General features: G+C 35.4%; 2 protein-coding genes and 1 pseudogene across 2 annotated transcripts; 2 read left to right on the top strand and 1 right to left on the bottom strand.

Moving 5' to 3' along the window:
- The first annotated feature begins 207 nt into the window (after window positions 1-207).
- Window positions 208-2,524, top strand: LOC128179996 (uncharacterized). Its single transcript, XM_052847728.1, has 3 exons — window positions 208-592; window positions 727-942; window positions 1,118-2,524. Exons 1-3 carry the CDS (start codon window positions 446-448, stop codon window positions 1,385-1,387), a joined length of 633 nt encoding a protein of 210 aa, XP_052703688.1. The 5' UTR covers window positions 208-445; the 3' UTR covers window positions 1,388-2,524.
- A 3,619-nt stretch (window positions 2,525-6,143) lies between these two features.
- Window positions 6,144-14,137, bottom strand: LOC128180000 (uncharacterized; annotated as a pseudogene).
- A 767-nt stretch (window positions 14,138-14,904) lies between these two features.
- Window positions 14,905-18,255, top strand: LOC128179986 (uncharacterized). Its single transcript, XM_052847719.1, has 2 exons — window positions 14,905-15,041; window positions 15,324-18,255. Exon 2 carries the CDS (start codon window positions 15,362-15,364, stop codon window positions 17,024-17,026), a length of 1,665 nt encoding a protein of 554 aa, XP_052703679.1. The 5' UTR covers window positions 14,905-15,041; window positions 15,324-15,361; the 3' UTR covers window positions 17,027-18,255.
- Window positions 18,256-19,436: the final 1,181 nt, after the last annotated feature.

The raw sequence follows: 19,436 nt of genomic DNA, 5'->3' as shown, positions 1-19,436 counted from the left end.
AATATGCATAATGAGTTCAAAATATAAAACAATAATAATCAATTGTCTGCAATATTAAAATACTCAACATTGTAAATCTATTACCATCGTACAAGACCATTATATTAAGTATCTATAGACATTCTTCAAGACTCTTAATTTATTTCTGTATTTCAGATGCTGCACAAAACTTTGGCAGAGTTGCAAAAAATGAAGTCAGGAGATTCCCTTCCATATCCCAATGCTTTGGTTAAAGCAACAGCCATCAAACCTGGCCACCTTTACCAATGCAAATGGAGAAAAGGGTTTTATCTTGAACTTTAGTGTTGCTGATGGAACTGAGGCCATGCTTGTCACTCTTAGTGATGAAGCAAAAATGCCAACTATCAAAGACGGAAGGACCCTACAAATAAGAAATTTCATTGTGTAAGGAAGTCGACTTGTACTGTCCAAACAATAAAAAATTATGGCAGGACCAGCTGTACAAGTGCCAGAATCTTTAAAGGAAAAAGCAGTTACCATAATCATGCCACCATCACCTACAAAAACCTTGAAGGATGCAATGTCATCGCCTGTTAGAGAAATCCTGACTGTTCAAGGGCAAATTATTCGTGTACGTATCTCAACTTGATATTAAAGTTAAAAATCATCTAAAATTATAATTCATAATCAAATGAAATTAAAAACAATTGTACTTGTATTGAATTATACCCCTATAGTTTACTTTTCAATTGATTTTCTTTGCAGGATGAAGCAATCAAAACAGTGAAAGTTGCCCAGAAGGACACTAAGATTAGAGCATTGACCTTAGAAGAGAATGGACAGACAATGGAACTAACTCTTTGGAGAGAACTGAGTAAACAAGACTTGAAGATAGGGCAATACATTGAAGTTACTCATTGTCTTGTATCTGAATGGCTCAGAAAGAAGAGTCTCAACTCCACAAGAAACACCACCATCAAGGTAACAATAGCTTGATACATTCAACTGCATTTACATGTATTCAAAATCCAAGCATAGTACTAGTTTATTGTAAATTTACACAAGATTGGAAAAAAAATAATGTACTTTAATCATGCCAAAAAATATCAGCTATGCATATTATGTATAATAACGAATGAATACTTCATTGTTTCAGGCTGTACAACCTAAAGATATGGTTGTAACCGGAAATGTCGAAGCTCTGTCAATGACGGACACCCACTGTGAAATGTGTGTCAAGGAAGATGACATATATAAAGACTTTATTGTGGATCTGGACATGGTTCGTGCCCAAGTTCAAAGATATGTGGAAGAAGCCGGAACTTTTAACTTACAACAGCTAGAAAATATGATTGTTGACAAACTTCTCTTCCCTGTGAAGCTCGTCATCAACGGCACAACAGTCATTTCCTTTGAATTGTTATAAACACTTGCCAACATTCCTACATTCGAACCATATCAAAATAAATACTTTTTGTAAGAACTGTTAAATTACTATAAAAAAAGTCAGTATGATTATTGATTAGCTATCATGACATCTCTTCAAATTGACATTTGTAAACAGGTTTATTAAATTTGTAATATTTCACTTACCTTATTTTTACCTTTTCTGAAACACCATAACTGTATATAGATCTAGTTTAATTTCTGGTTGTAAATATTTAATGAGCAAATGCAAACAGCAACTGTTTACAGAAATACCGGTACATGCTTTTCTAACTTTGCATGCACACAGTGGTTATACAAGTTGATTAATTTTGTTAACTTTGATAGTTAGTCTACTTTTATTGTTTTTGTTTCAAAAAACCATATGACCCTTTCATCCAATCTTCATTTGGGATATACAGATTGATTTCTGTTAATTATGTTGGTTTTTCCCATTTTAGTAATACTCTTACTTGATGCATATTGTTAGTTTTAGTTGTATTTTTGTTGTTTTCATCTTCATAACCATATAACTCAATTGTTCAGTCTATAAGAGACATTCACATATGGTTATTTCTTTGACATAGATATATGGTGTGTTTATATATAGAACATGTTTGTTTATACTTTACTTTTTTTGTTTCTGATACTACCCTTACTTGATGCATATTCTAGTAGTTTAGTTATAGTTTACATACACAGCACAAAATCTAAGCAATAATTATCTTGCTGAAAGATAAGTGAAATGTAATGCAACTTGATCACGAAATACGCTATAGACTATAATCTCTGCATGCCATTTTACAATTCATCCATTTCTTTCTTTGAAATGTGTACATGTTCTAAATATGAAAAGAACATACTGCCAAATAATTTGTGCCAAATTTTCATTGCCATTGTCAATATACCAGTTGACATTCAGTTCATCTTAGAAAAACTAATTCTCCCAATCCACTCTAATAACATAACCAAAATAAAAAACCTTTGTGTAAATCATTATATTGTTATCTATTCTTTATATATATCTCATGATAGATAAACTTCCATTATTTTGTTTATCTCTATTTTCCAAACTGATATACTCTCAAATATACAAGATTCTGTATTGTTATTAAAAAGTTCTTCATCTTTTATCAAACCTAGCTATGTGTTCAATAAACATTTGCCTCTTGATTTCATTTTGTTGTTTTACCATACCTAAAGAAATCAGATAACAGTAGCATCTTGATAAACCAACCCAACTTTTCACGCCACCGTCTTTCAGTACTTTCAGTACTTTGATTATAACTTCAATGCCTTTTTTTATAGAGTGGGTCTACGCGTAGGCTCCATATTTTTGTCATAGTCTATATGCGGTTTAATGGAATTTCAACCAATTTTAATCAACAAAAATGTCATTTTGTAACCCAACAATTGAACATTTTAGAAAATTAAATAATACAAGTCCGTTTTTGTGGCTTACGTCTCATACAGCATTTAAACAACGCACTTTGTTGTGAATGAAATGGCTCAGTGGTTAGAGCTTTATACAAATTGTATTTTTAGGTTGTGGGTTCGATACCACCAAAACTTAGGGATTTATTATTTTTTTCTTATAGTTTTTTTTAAATATTTCAAATTGAATATAGTTAGAAATGACCCTTTTGTAAACTTGTATTAAAACATATCACATATATTTAATTTAAAAAATGTTAAATTTGAAAGTGTATTTTACGAATAAACCAAATGGGCAAATTCGCCATCTTATTCCCCAATATTCTTTGAGGTTACATTTGCGGGTCCGAATGAAAAAACGAATTGTATTGATAAAAATAATATCAACGCATTTTAATTATATAACTACATGTATATAATTATTAAGTTGCTAAAATACCAAGAAAGGACCCCAAATTAAAACCTTGAAATGCAAAGCATTAATGCCATTTGGAAAAAAACCACAGCATTAAAATGCCAAGTTTATTAGAACCCAAACTGTGCTGAAAAAAAAATATACAAATAGTTACCTTATGATAGTCTGTGTTATCAATGTTCTAATTTACCAGCATGTTTGAAATAAAAATGTGGGTTTTTTTTCATTGTAAAGTATATCAAATTAAGTTCTAACACCATGCACATGCATGTTTATTATTTATTTACTATTATGTGTTACATAGGCGTCGGAACCGGGGGGGGGGGGGGGGGGGGGGGCTCGCCCCTTTTTTTTTTTGGCAAAGTTAAACCTCACCACAAGGCACATAGCATCGACAACGGCTCAGCCCCGACATTTCCGAATTGAAATGAAAATAAGAAAAATTAAAAGTGATATTGAAAATCCCCCCTCCCATTACGGATTAGGAATTTTATGATTTTGGTAATATTAAGTTTTTGGTAGGTGTATAAGATTTATTTTTATTTTGGAGTTATAGGTATAGTACGCTTACCCCCCCCCCCCCCCCCCCCACCACCACGGATTAGGAATTTTATGATTTAAGGAATCAGCCTATTTATTTTTTGGCTTGTCCATATTTCTGATGATTAGTCAACCCCCCCCCCCCCTTCAATTTTCTTCTGACGCCACTGTGTTAAAACAAAACTATATTGCAATATATTTTTACATCCACCACGTATGATTCCCTATATTTCTTAGGGAAATTAATTGTAATTCATAGCTCTGTAAAAACAGACAGGACTACACGTCCCGTTTATCGATCGGTTGAAACCTTAAACGAAATAGTCATTGTGATGTCAGACCCAAACTTCATTTCAAGAAGATTCGGTTCTTGGGCCTCTTTCGTTTATCTCACGTACAGATGTACATGTACATTAACAATAATTAGGTTGACTTTTCTTTATTTATACGATCATACATAGTCAAGCTTTTACCTTGTGCCACCACATGATTCTCATATGTTACTGAATTGTCCATAATGTGAATGTTTTGATAGATGTGAATGTCAATGACAGTAGGAGGTTTAGCTCGTCGTGCGGGTTGGTAGGGGTGAACCATCTATGTTTATTTATTATATTTTCATTTTTTTTAAATACTCAATCTGATTGGTTAAGACGAAGTTAATAATCCGTTCTATTACCCTCAGCAACTTACTTGGCAACGGGTAACATATAAAGAATTGTTACATGCGCGGAAATTAAGCGCGTAAGGTTCGCCGTAAAATTCAAGTCATTCCTATAAAAAATATTTTTTTTTTTAAATCAAGACATTCAGTATAATAAAATGAATTTATATTTTTATTTCAATTTATATCGATGAGTTGTCGTCATCCACGAGATGTCTTTCGTTGACATGTCGCGTCGGTGAGTTTTACTTTCGAATAGTTGACTTTCGATGAGTTGTCGCATTCGGCGAGTTGTCTTTCGATGAGATGTCGGCACCGCTAAAACCCATTGTCAACCGCTTCACGTGGCTTGACAATGGTTATTGAGGGGTGTCAATTTCAACTGTTACCCTCCCAAACAGGCACTATGTAATTTATTAAGTGAACTTAATTACCCCCCCCCCCCCCCGTCTATTTTATGAACAATATCACTTTGGAAATAGATATTATGTTAATTTATAATATCAGGATTTTTTTTATTGTGTTCAATACTTTTAGAAATATATGCACATGATTCTACCTATTGCTAATATTTTGTATTCAATATTCCAAAATCTTTAATCCTTAAATCAACAGTTAGCTGGTTGTGGTGACGGTCATTGAAGCCATTGTCCAAGTTTAAGTATTTATAACGGCACATTGTCAAAATATCAAATGCGTATTTTGGTTTCCATTTGAAAGTGCCGAACAGAGAGAGAGAGAGAGAGAGAGAGAGAGAGAGAGAGAGAGAGAGAGAGAGAGAGAGAGAGAGAGAGAGAGAGAGAGAGAGAGAGAGAGAGAGAGAGAGAGAGGGGGGGATAGAGAGAGAGAGAGAGAGAGAGAGAGAGATTTTACAATCAATTTAAAGTTATTAATTTTAATAAACTCTTGATGCTAATCAAAGTAACACGTACAGGTGTTTATTTGTTAGTTTGATAAAACCAAGATATTGTGATATACATGTAACTTTCAACGGATGTGCCAACTATCACTTATCTAAACAAGCAAGTTATTTCTATAGCCCAATTTTAAATGAACAGAAATGTTATTCGATCATATGTGTGTTATAAAAGCAATGCTCATTTTGATAGTCTAATTGGAATCCCTAGAACACATTAAAATCATTATCGCCATAGCTCTAGACACAAATTTACCATTATTCATTCCTCTGAGACTGAGCAAATGTACGTAAAACAAGGCTTTTCAAATTAGATTTGTTATTCTTCTAAGGGCTAGTATTTTATTTCCGTTTTGGTACACTCGAATAAATAAATCTTTAGCTAGCAACAAAATCTGACAAAAAAGACACTGAAGATTATCTGTGTCTAAAGTGTCTATTTTCAACTTAAAATAAGAATTTAGACCCAAGAAGGAATGGAAATAAATGCTATGTCCATATAGGTAACCCCCCCCCCCCCCTCCCACTCAGAATCAAATGGTCGCCATCTTAGTTATATACACCGTTTAATAACAGGATAGTAAGTTCTAACTCTTTATCATAAATCATTTATATAATCAGACAAAATTGGAGAGGGAGGATTCCTGAAACTTACATGTATACTTAGGATCTTTTGTCAACAGCTTAAAAATGGTATTTATTTGAAACTATTTTAGTGAAAATTGAGATAATTTGTGAATTAGGTCGAAGAAGACATTAACCTGAAAAGACAGGCCCACAAAAAAAAATAGGAGCAAGTAGAACAATTTTAACAAGACCTTGGAATTTCAGTACGGCGTACATGTAGCTATTTATTCCTTGCGTATAACAAGTTAAAAATGATGCAGTTTCAAGTAAAGCGAAATATGCATCGATTGCGTAGTCAGATACTTTTATTACATGGTCACATGGGGAGGGGGGCAACTCCATGTTAATTCAATTTCTTGTATTTAAATTTAAGAAAATTCTTTGCTGCGCAAAAAATGTGGGGCAGACCCCTCCCCGATGCTACGTGCCTGCAAAGTCCAATCTCTTGTTAAAATGGTTCTAACATCAGAAAAAAGGCATGCATTTTTGTGTGTTCCTCGTTTACAAAATAAACCAACAACTATTATTGTATAAATACAACATTAATTTTTCAAATAATCAAAAATCTTGAAATGACGTTTTTTACAAAATACATAACAGTCAAACACAATTACAAGTACATGTACTATATACATTTACATGAACGTTCCACATGTTAAAATACATAAAACATAATGCAATACATATACATTAAAATAATGAACAATACTGATTTCATGCAGTAATAACAAACTCTGAATGAAAAACAACACAAGAGTTTCAACATGTATAAATCTTGGCACTTTCTTGAATGTATTCTATAATGTATAAGCACTTTTTGTGGAATTTCAGTTTTTTTCTGGAGTGTATGCCGATGTTGGAGCATATTTCTGGATTGGGTGAAACACTTTCCACACTCTGGGCATGCGTAGGGTTTTTCCCCGCTGTGGGTTCGTTCATGCTTCATGCTGGTGAAGTAGTCCGCAAATGCACGAGTGCAGGTCCTGCACTTGCACGGTTTCTCACATGTGTGAATCCGGAAGTGTGTGCGCAGAGTGGACTTCTGGGTAAAGGCCTTGCCGCAGATGGAACATTTGTGAGGCCGGAAGCCGGTGTGGGTAGCCATGTTATAGTTCAAGTTGGTGTTTCCTCCATAGGTCTTCCCGCACACAGGACACTGGTGTTTGGTGGGTTTAAAGTTGATGGCAGACGACACAATTTCAGCAGACGACATGGTCTTGGCCTCTAAAATGTCAAAGAGTTTTAAACAACAATCCACGATGGACTCGAACACACATAGATCATCAAAGTACCGATAAGAACACTCGTTTTTCATGGAAGCATTGTCACTGAAGCTGTGGTATCCACTGTCAAACTCCTTATCCATGAAATCAGAAGTTGGTAATTTAGGCAAAATACAGTCAGTTTGAAATGTTGCATGTGGCCTTCTTGAACTTCTAAGCTACATCATGGCAATTACATGTATATTTACTTGTCTTTACTACATCTAAGAGTTATTTGTATAATGCAGAAAATATTCAAAATTCAAAACCACTTTGCTATGATATTCTAATAAATTTAAATATCATTTTAACTCGTGTACCAATAGAACATCCATCCCCTGGACCTTAAGTAGGTTAGATTTAATTACCAAACAAAAAGTTATTACAATTTTATAACATTATGATTTCATATTACATTAAGTAACAATATCATTTAAATACTATGATCGAAGGAATTTAAGGTTATCATACCTTTTCTTATCTTTTAGAGAATGTTGTAAATAGTAATTGCAATTAAATGAAAAGATAATGACTAAATGATCAATTTATTATCTTTTTTGTAGCTTTGAAGAAATAATAAAACAAGAATACATGCATACGAGTTGTTCCACGTCTTTCCATTGTGTTCACTGCAATAAATAAGGAATAAGGAATCTGTTTTTGAGTATTATGAGGTGGTAATTTTGGTCGGGGCATGATCAAATCCAATAAAGCCTGAAGGGCTTTATGATAGATTTGATCACGCCCCGACAGAAATTATCACCTCATAATATTCAAAGAATGATTCCTTATTACTTATATTCATATAATTTTAAGCCATCGAACGATTAAATATTTAAATATAAATAAGCAAACCCCGCTGGCGCCTCAATTTGGCGTCATTTGTATTATGGGTTATATAGTACAAAATAGATACGTAGTGTTATCACAGGCAAAGACACTGGAAAATGTAAATATAAGTTAATAACAATGCCATCATTTCACCTGTTCCTTTTTTACCGTTGAAAATATTCTCTCTATCACTGTCAATTAACATGGACAATCATTTCACTTTCTCTCCATCATTGACAGTTCATACATTTATGTCTCTTCTTTCCATCATTCACAGACATCGCACACATTTTAGTTAAAGAGAATGCATACTTCCTCTTTGAGTTGCCTCCCCTTATCACTGGCTTTCTGACAGTAGAACTCGGCAGGTGCCCTCAGTCCTAGGTTGGCCAGTAGACGGGCGTATTCCAGGTAAACGGCCTCCATCAGTGACACTGTAAACATACACAGATAAAAATAGACCACGTGAAGGCATGCTTTCTATGAAACTAACTATCAATAAACTATTAAAAGACAATTTCTATTATCTACAAGTAATAGCTTTCCAAAAAGCTTGCCTGACTAAACAAAATTATTCAATGGAAGCATGCATGTATCAATTAGGTTAACTTATCAGAAATGAATTTTAATTTTCGCTGCAGATCATAAATTTATAAATGGCACGTGCAAATTTCAGACGAAATGTTAGTCTTTTCTTCGATCTAGAACATGTACATATATATCACTTGAAATTCATTTATTTTATTAATTCAATTTTTTAGGAATGCACACATATCATATAGGTGCATGTAAGCTTGAAAGCTGGAGATTAAATAGTCGTTTTTTTCAAATTGTATTTGTTATATTAATTGCAAAATCAACTGAAAGGCATTTTTTAAAACTTCCAACATTATGAAATATGAGAGGGTATACAAACACGTATTGTTTTTGAATGTGTGTGGGCAGCTTCATCAAAATCATCTTGACAAGCAATTAAAAGATTGAAAAAAAGGGTGAATTCTCAAATTCACGAAAAAACCCTAACTGTAACTTTAATTCAATTAGAACTCCTTATTTGCAGTTTCATTATTGCATGCTCCTACAAAAGTGGAGGGGGGGGGGCAAATCCATGATATTTCCATTTATCCTATAAAGTTAAGAAAAGTGCCAGCTGTCAAAAAGAGGGGAGGGGGAAACAGCCTCCTTCACCCCAACCCCCGATGCTACGTGCCTGTGATGTAAACACACTGTGTGCTCTGGGGTATTTGCATGATCCCAACGGACTCGTCAACAAATCGGCGCGCAAAAACTATGAATGGGACATTTAGGCGCGAAATCCTGCTTTACCGTTCACGCAATGAATGAACTCATCCATTGGCAGAGATCCAATTGGGGGGGGGGGGGGGTTAGATGCATTTTTTGACATTTGTTTTGTAACAGCTACATACATGTATATTATACTTTGGATCGGATGTTTTGGTAGAAATCTATCGAATTAAGAAACACACTTGATTAGTAATTGTTAAATGTAGTAATGTACATTTAGTAAGACATGCGAGTTATGTTCCTTTTCAAGATTAATGAAATCGCCCAGCTGAACGAAAATCGGGTCACACCCCGCTTTGGCGATTTAGTTCCTCCAGTAAACATTCCAGCTGTATAAATATATATTTGTTTTTATCCAAACTGATGACTCTCTTGTAATAATGATAATCCAACACCAATTATTACTTACATTGTACCGTATAAGACAATATGTTACAACTTGTTGCGATGACCCCTCCCCCTTTTTCACCGTTCAAATATGGTGGAATGCTGATCTATTTTTAAATCAGGATTACACACGTGCTCTGCATGGTGACCGTCATTTTTAATTGAAAACTCTTGCTCGCTGTTGTTATTACATGCCATAAAACATTTTCATCAATTATGAACGTAAATGCTGACTTCTTAAACATGCATCGGTTAACCTTTTTTGTGAAATACCATGATATTGCTTGTCCCATTGTCTGCACTGTTTCGGAGATTGCAACTTTTAAACCTTAAATATGCCTGACGTCATGACGTCAGGCAATAAGCCCCTCTCTCTCTCTCTCTCTCTCTCTCTCTCTCTCTCTCTCTCTCTCTCTCTCCATGACAGATATACCTTAGCCAACCTGACGGCCTCAGGTCCCACTTTCCATAGGTCTGAAGATATCAACAGGTGCCCGGTCCTTTGTCAATCAGGCAGAGCAGCTGAACTACATTGTACCTGTATGGTCACTGTGGCACTAAAGGGTCTAGATCTTACTCTGACTCCCAGCAAGATCTACAAAAAATGTGTACATTCTTTTCAATATCAATAAAAAGAGAAAATGATAATTTTTTTTAGAAAGTAAAGAATAATGCAGCCATCAATTAAGACTGTATTAGAGTGTATATGGCACTTAAAATAAGAGAAATCAAAAATGATATAAAGGGGATTTTGACTCTAATTGCAATACACCTATGCATTTTGAGCCTTTCTCTATGCATTAGCATACATGTTCAAGTCAGGATTTTGTATAAATATTTCAACAGAAGGAGGGCTGATAGACCCAGCTGATAACTAGTAATCATTATTGCAGATATCAAAATGTTATTTGGGTTTTTAAACTTTCATAAAAGACGAAGTACATGTATTCATGATGTTAATTGATAAATACTACTACCGGTACATGTATGGATTTACAGTTTTTTTACACTGATATGTCTTACTCAAGCACATAAAATGGCGTTACACATAAACATACCACACATATAGCATCTACTAAAACATTCTTACCTGAGTCGACCTCTGCTATGTCTATAATCAGATCTTCTGATGCTGAGGCCAGCATTTTACCGTCATGGCTGAAGCTCAGAGTTCTGACTGGCCACTCTAACCTAAAATCAACACATTAAATGTCCATGTCTCTGTTTTTTCAGTGATTGCAATAAAACAGAAATATCATTCGACCAAAAATAAGAGATCCCTTATAAGTAGAGTTTATATGATAAAAATATGGTTGCAATTCTTATAAATTCTTCTTAAGGAACAGAGACCAAATTTCATTTCTTACGGTATATATGATTTCTTGGGCATATTGAACAATGTAATATAAAATGCATGAACTACATATTAAACTTGACATCAGTAAATCTTTATTAAGCTTTAGAATTCAAAAAGCTATAAATTTTCTACCATACATAAATACATACATTAATATACAGAGACATTTTTCTGGTAGTAGATCTAAAGTAGCACCATTTTTAAAACAAGAAAAAATATTATCTGGTAAGTTTTTGAGACCATTATGAGTGTACATGTGTAGTTTCTATGCAACAACATGTACAGTACTTGTGAAGTGAATCTTAAATGTAATATATTGTGCACAACTATTAATATCTGGAGAGGGTTCTAATACAGGCTAGCTCTGCTACGTCCATAATACTGACCAAGGCGTCCGCACTACCAGTGGCAAAGTACTTTCCCTTGGGGTCAAACTCGATACAGATACAGTTAGCAGGGTGAGCATTCAGGGTGTGCTGGAGTTTTAAATCTGGGTAGCTGTTGATAACAATGTGTTTTATTTGCATACAATTCAATTTTTTCAAAATTACCAAAATGCTGCACTAGGTATTGAGTTAATAAAGTATGCAGTTATGAAAAACTTTGCACTTCATTGAGCTGTCGTATCCATCATTAACCTAACCATTTGTTCTGTAACGGGATGGGAAAAATAATGACGGACCAGACCGGGATTCGAATCTGGGTCCCCTGAATAACTAGTCAGGTGCTCTACCAACTCAGCTATCTGGCGCCGGTATTTGAACCAGTCTGACCGTCATATTCCTCCCCCCTTAAATGATCTTCGCCCTCGAAGTGACCGTCACATTCCTCCCCCCTTAAATGATCTTCGCCCTCGAAGATCACCCCAGGCTCTTCCCCTGGCAGGAGTTAACCTGTCAGTTCCAGGGGTTAGTCATGGCACCATAAGTAACGGCATGGGAGAAATAATGACGGACCAGACCGGGATTCGAACCCAAGTCACTCGGCACATGTCCACACCTGTAACGACTGAGCTACTCGGATGCCGGTATTCGATCGGTCTGACTGTCACAGTTCATTAATGCTTCATCATACTGCAGTGTTTCATACTTCATCTATTTATAAACTACTTGTACCTCAGTATGTTGCTGCCTTGCCCACTCGTCTAAAAGAACAGGTCCCCGTCATTGTTCCACGAGATCTCATTGACCTCAAACTTAAACTGTTCCTCGGCCTTTGACCTGTGACTTCTGACATCAATAAATGTAATTAGGTCGTCCTTGTTGCCTACAGCTATACTGCTGCCATCTGGTGACCAGCAGATGTTTATGTTTTCACCTTAAATATTGATTTACAGTTAATGTATAACAAAATTATCAAAAATCAATGGAATTTCAGTTTTTTCACATACATTTATTGAAGTGTCCAAAAGTCCCTGTACATTTGTATTAACCATGTTGACAGCTGTTTTATCTCAAAGTAAGTATTGTCAATGTCTATAGATCAATTATTCCTGGGTCATGGAATAAACCGTTGTTTTACCTTTAGTATTGACAGTGGCCACAGAACGATTGGTCCGGGCATCCCAGATTCGTATTGTCTTGTCTCCACTAGCTGTCACCAACTGATCCGGATTCTTTGGATGCCAACACAGCTGGTCAACACTGTCGCTATGTCCACGAAATGTGCAATCTTTGACCTAAAGAGTTTGTAGACAGATCCAAAAATAATTGTCAGACAAATCAATGTTTGAAAAAATATTAAATTAAGGTGGTATGGGTCATCTGTTGATATGAATGTGGATTAAAGTACATTATAATTAGAGTACTTTCACCGGTTTAGAATTTTCAAATTTTACAATATTAAACCAAAAAATAGCTTTTGAAAATATTTGGAGAGGTAAAAAATGTACATCCCCAGCGGAATTCAAACTCATGACCAACAGATTTGTAGCAAACCCTCTTACCCACTGAGCTACCCTGTAAGCTAGTTACAATATTGAGAAAGAAATTACTTATATTATTGCACTTTATATGTCATAACATGGAAGTGTCCCATACAACCTTAATTTTATTAATAAATAGTTTATATTCATAAACAGATCTTTAAGTTGTTTTCCAACATTAAATTTGAGCATGATATCTACATAAATGACACCATGCTAAAACGACATAGCTTCAGAAATTACGTTTTCAAGGATGAAGATAAAAAGGCAGTAGGCCTATATTTGTAAAACAGTTATATTCGAGTTTTTGTGACCTTACTATCTCAAAATTGACAAAAATTATTTCGTTGATTTTTGGGTTATACTGTTCAACAAACATGTCGGAAAAAAACAAAACATCCTCATTTAAAAAGAATAGGCCCATAGGTGTTACTACCATGCGCGGATCTAGAGGGGGGGGGGGGGGGTCGGGGGGGGTCCGGACCCCCCCCCCCCCTGGAAAATGAAAATTTATTAAATTTACATAGTAAAATTATCGCGAAAATATGCCTCGGACCCCCCCTGGCAAACACAATTATCCTTCGGACCCCCCCTGGAAGCAAAATACACACTTGCATCCAGCAAGGTGTGAGACTTTGTTTACTTCGAAGTTATTCATGTACTTGAAAATCAAGCCCGGGCCTTTTCACCCCCCCTCCCCCGGAAACAACACGCATCAAAAATTCAAATGACCTCGCATTATTACAAAACTGGGATAGATATCACATTGGTTTTCATCTGATAAAAAAATCAGCTCCTTTCGCGTGCGAAAAAGCCCCAAATTCAAAGGGGAATTCGGGAATTAGTTTGTCTCAGCCATGTTTTGACACCTATAGGCTAAATGTCTGTTTTACAGTGCAACACTCCAGCAGCCTACCATTCGGTCTCTGTCATTGTCTAGCTGGAAAACGCTGACAGTTTTGTCAAAGGACCCCGAGGCCAGGCGCCGCCCGTCACAGCTCCACGCCACGGATTGAACTTTGGAGTCGTGCGCCGTGTGCTCTCGTATTCTCTTGTTTTGCTGAAAATGTTTTCAATGCAAGTCGCCATCTTTGGATAGTGTAGAATAAATACTTACCGAGTGGATTGAAAAGTTCCGCAAGCTAGAGGCCCACGTGCCAGATCGCTGACTTAACAATTTCTAATGAAAGTCTTGCTGAAGTTTTACTGTTGTTTTAATTTCTTAATAATTACTGTGTTTCAGAATCTAAATTTCAGCTTTCTACCATACCTATAAAGTAATGTCATCAAGTTTGACATTATTGAAAATTAATTTTAGTATTACTGGAACAGATAATTAGACAAAATTGCAACTGTATTTAATTTAAAAAATAATCTGTTTTCTATAATTAAATAATCATGATTTTATAAAATCCTTTTTTTTAATATGGGTAATGCAAATTTGCATAATGTTGATAATTTTTTTCCATTTTTGTTGCAAATTAGTTAAACATAACTATATGGTTTCTAGCTGATTTCAGATAAATCTCTACATTTGTATGCTGATGATGGGATTTGAACCCACTCTTCATTCCCAAATGAATGTGTGCACCATTACACCACACCAGCTTTTACAGAAATGTCGATTTAAGAAAAAGATCTCTAGTCATAAGAAACAAAATCTACTTCTTAAAAACTAAAAATAGCCTACATTTTAAAGCTGAATTGAATATGTTAAGCACACTGGCACCAGACGTTAAATATTTTTCTCATAATAAAAATATAAACCCTGTACCTTACAGTATAGTGATAAAAATGTCAGATCTATTTAAACCTCACAACAATGGGTGACCTTGGATTCTGGACCAACACATACACAAGCACAAATTACTTCCTGGCATTAAATTCATTCACGTGATCTTGCACAGGTAGCAAACGACCAGGAAGAATAAACACCTGACGCCCGCCATGTTTGATCAAGAAGACCTGAAGTTTACCAATGGGGTAACATTAGGTAAGTTTTATAATCCACTAGCTTTCTTATTGTGTTTTCTTAATAGTCGAAAATTGTTTGGACAAATATTTTCTTATCTTTAAATTTATTCTTTTTTTGTAATCGGTCATAAAAAATAAAAAATCTTATACTTGTACATGCATGATCAACTCTATACACAAATGTAAATTTTATCCATGAAATAGAATATATCTGAATCTATATCTTACATATAAGTACATGTTAATCAAAGCAAGATAATACATGTATACATCATATATACATACTGCATTTACTTTCCAGGTTTATAGTTCCCCTATAGTTACAAGGGTTCCCTGACCATGGACCCCTGGAACAGTGCCCAGGATGTTGTACGCTGCACCCTGTGTCAGTACTCTGTGGCCCCCATGTACTGTGAAGTTTGTCATATACATCTGTGTAAAGACTGTGTAGAGAAACATTTCTCTGATTCCTCTAAAGTCCATAATGTGGTGCCACTTAAACAATACTTAACCACTCTGAACTATCCCAAATGTAAGAAACACCCCACCAAACAATGTGAACTCCACTGTGAACAATGTGACATTCCTATCTGTGCACAGTGTATTTCCTCTGGAAAACATTCAGGACATAAAAAAATTGACATTTTCCAAAGTTTTGAAATAAAAACAGAAATTTTAGAAAAAGATTTGCAAGAATTAGAAAAATTAATTTATCCTAAATACAAAGAGATTGCATCCAACATCCCAGTGCAGAAAGCTGATCTGAGTAAAAACTCCCAGAAATTGACAACAGCAATTGACAAACAAGGAGAAGTCTGGCGCAGAGAAATAGACACCATTATCACAAACCTGAAATCTAACGTGGAGGAAATGGAATCCAAACACCTGGTTGTCCTGAATAAACAGGAAGATGAAATCACACACACCATTTCTGAAATCACACAGACCATTGCTGAACTGAAGAAGTTACTGAACTCCAAAGATGTCAGCCTTGTCTCTGAGTACAAATCCAGAAACGCTGAATTCAGAAGATTGCCTCCTAAACTCAAAGTGTCCTTACCAAACTTTAGACCTCAGGAAATCCACACAGATCAGCTGATTGAACAGTTTGGTTCTCTGTCAGCATTATCTTTTACAACAGAGGAACAAGACTACAGCATGCCGCCCCAGGGAGCCGGGTCCTCTCCCCCAGACCGGTCACTGGTGGATGTACCCCAGGTCATCACAGCTATAGACACAGGGTATATAGATCTATATGGTGTGACGTGTCTGAATGATACAGAAGTATGGACGTTTGGTGGTGACAACATGATGAAACTCTACAACCTCCAAAGGAAACTAGTGGAGTCCATCCAAACCAAGTCAGGGAACAATCCAACAGACATAGCAGTGACAAGGAGTGGGGATCTAGTTTATACTGATTACATTGATAGAACTGTGAACATAGTGAAGAATACACAGATACAGGCGCTGATCAGACTACAGGGGTGGATACCTCGCAGTGTCTGTAGTACCTCCTCTGGTGACCTCCTGGTTGTCATGGTCAGTGATGAGAAACAAACAAAAGTTGTGCGTTACTCTGGCTCCACAGAGAAACAAAGTATTCAGTACGATGACAAAGGACAACCTCTCTATTCATCTGGTGACACTAAATACATCAGTGAGAACAGGAACCTAGATATCTGTGTGTCAGACCATTACGCCCGTGCAGTAGTGGTGGTCAATCAGGCCGGGAAAGTTCGCTTTACCTACACTGGTCCTCCCTCTACTACCAAGGAATCATTCTATCCATACGGCATCACAACAGACAGCCAGGGTCGGATCCTGACAGCAGACTGGAACAACTACCGTATCCACATCCTGGATCAGGACGGACAGTTCCTCCGCTACATTGACAACTGTCATTTACAGCTTCCATGGGGTTTATGTGTGGACACCAGAGACAACCTCTTTGTGGCTGAGTGGGACACAGGTAAAGTGAAGAAAATCCAATATTACATGTAAATCAATGAACTGTATAAATTAGATGTAAACAAAGCGTATAAGTATATATAACATACTGTGTGTAGATATAATGTAAACAAACTATATACACATTACATGTCATTATACGGTGTGTATCAGATGTAAACACGCTGTGTGTGGATAATTTAATGTTTCACACATACACTGACCGTGTCGACAAGATGTAAACAGACTCTCTAACTGTATCTATGTTAGGTTTTCATGAGTTAATCATTCCATTTCTTCAATCTTAATTTATTTGTTTATATATCATATGTTTGTATGTAAACAAATTGTTCCTTTATATTGATATTACATCTCAAGGAAACAGACCATGTTTATATATTGTATGTAAACAAACTGTGTTTATGTATCACATGTATAAATCAAGTGATTCTATGTACATGTATATTACATATAAACAAACTCCTTTTTCCATTTATAGATGTTTATATAAAGTGACTGTTTTACTGTGTCTATAATCTGTGTTTGTTACATTAGAATGAATGGACTGTATTTGTTACATGTGGTTATCAGCAAACTCTGTGTGACATGTTTTAATTACACATAATGGGTTAACAGACAGGAAGCACTCAATTCTTTACCAGCAATGGAGCCAGGCCACAAAGGGACTGAGGCCCATTACTTATATAGAGGAGTGATACCAGTATATTAACCCAGTCAGAATTCACATCCAATGAGACAACTGTTTTGACTTACCTTTAAACCTTTAGAATTAAGAGTTGATGTTTGATTTCCTGCTAATCTTGTATATTCTGTTCTAACTTCATAGAATCCTTGTGTGGAATATTCCTACCTTTGGTGTTTTTATCTAGGAGTTTTTGCAGAACTGATTTAAAGATTCTGAAAATGTATTTAGACAATGAGTAGATTGACATATATCAACATGATACTGCTTATGAATGCTTTATGATAATTAGTTTTTTAATAAAACTTTAAGCAAAGAAATCAATGTATTGTTCATCAGCAACTAGCCTTTTAAATTTGAAAACAACCACATGATTGCGTCAGAACAGTGGCGCCTGCAGGGTCAGCAATTGTCCAATTGTCATGCTAACTTATAGTTTTATTTAAAAGAGAAGGTGAATTATATTATATAAAAAAAGGTACAAAGTTTGTACATATATTAAGTACTGGTACCAATTTGTCTTCGTTGAAGCGGCAATAATAACGCTTATTTGTGGTCAGTGGAGCAGTGAGGTATGAGGCTCTCTCTCTCTCTCTCTCAGCAAGTGCAGTTATGAGTGTGGGCTGACAGCGATATCTGAGATGATTTGACTGCTATATGATGACTGTAACAAGTAAAATACATGTGAAATATGCAAATATGAAAAAAGTGTTGGTTTTAAAATACTTAAGCTTTCCAAAAAAAGGCTGGATTCTACCCAGATTTCAAGTAAAGGCGCTGAAATGACTGATCATGAAATGTCAATTTCAGATGCAAAATTATTAATTCTCGATTGAGTACATTAGCAAGAATATATATTCTAATTAATCTTAATATGGAAATTTAAGATGTTGATTAAACAAATAATTTATTATTCCATTTCTCTTAACCCCTGCAGTTGATATAATTGTGAGATAATTTGCTCTATTTGAATCATGCAAATATTTGAGAAAGGGCATTCCTATGGCTTTAAACCATATACTCTGCTGCACAATAAGGCTGCATTCAGCAAGCTTTTTGGATTATACCTTGTGCATACAAAATCTTGTCTCCTGAAATGACGGAAATGGTCAACAATCCACCGTCCGCATCAGAGAGGAAGAAATAGTCTTAAGACTGGGGGCCGGCACCATTATCTTCATGGTAAGGGAACCTTAAAGTGAAACAAAACATCAGGTAGACCAAAGGTTAATTTTTGTAAATTGACATTAATAAAAAAAATTCATTTATGCTCAACTTTTGAAAAATTGAGACCATTCATTAATAACTACAATTAATTCACCACATGTAATCCGGAATTGTGAAACATATATTAAAATCCATGCACCTAACTTGTGTCAAGATAATTAGAACTAAGCCAGTACTATATGTATGTAAAATTAAAAAATTACATCATTATTAAAAAATCTACTAAATGTTCATCTAGTCAAAGGGAGGCAACTTCATCATTTAAACAACATCCTATGCTATGTGAACAATTCTTACATACTTTAGAGCAGACTGAGAGAAAGCTTCCCACAGACTACTTGAATTTTTTTTTTTTTTAAATGTCTTTAAATCGGAGTCATCAGGAGCAGAGGCTGCACTGGATCGGTGACCTGCATGGAAAGAACGGGACTCAAGAGTGCTGTGTGTACAGTACCTTCACATTCGACAATTACAACCCCTTCAAGGAAGTAGAAACAAATGCATATCATCTTTGCATACTAAGAAAAAATTACC

Source organism: Crassostrea angulata, chromosome 4, assembly GCF_025612915.1.
Source record: "Crassostrea angulata isolate pt1a10 chromosome 4, ASM2561291v2, whole genome shotgun sequence".
Taxonomy (NCBI): Eukaryota; Metazoa; Mollusca; class Bivalvia; order Ostreida; family Ostreidae; genus Magallana; species Magallana angulata.
This window is presented reverse-complemented; position numbering and strand designations above follow the sequence as displayed.

Bases quoted from the DNA above. Each gene is read 5' to 3' on its own strand.
- LOC128179986 (XM_052847719.1), top strand. From the start codon at position 15,362: ATGGACCCCTGGAACAGTGCCCAGGATGTTGTACGCTGCACCCTGTGT.
- LOC128179996 (XM_052847728.1), top strand. From the start codon at position 446: ATGGCAGGACCAGCTGTACAAGTGCCAGAATCTTTAAAGGAAAAAGCA. The intron at 593-726 runs GTACGTATCTCA...TTTTCTTTGCAG, and splicing joins TTCAAGGGCAAATTATTCGT to GATGAAGCAATCAAAACAGT. The intron at 943-1,117 runs GTAACAATAGCT...TCATTGTTTCAG, and splicing joins CAAGAAACACCACCATCAAG to GCTGTACAACCTAAAGATAT.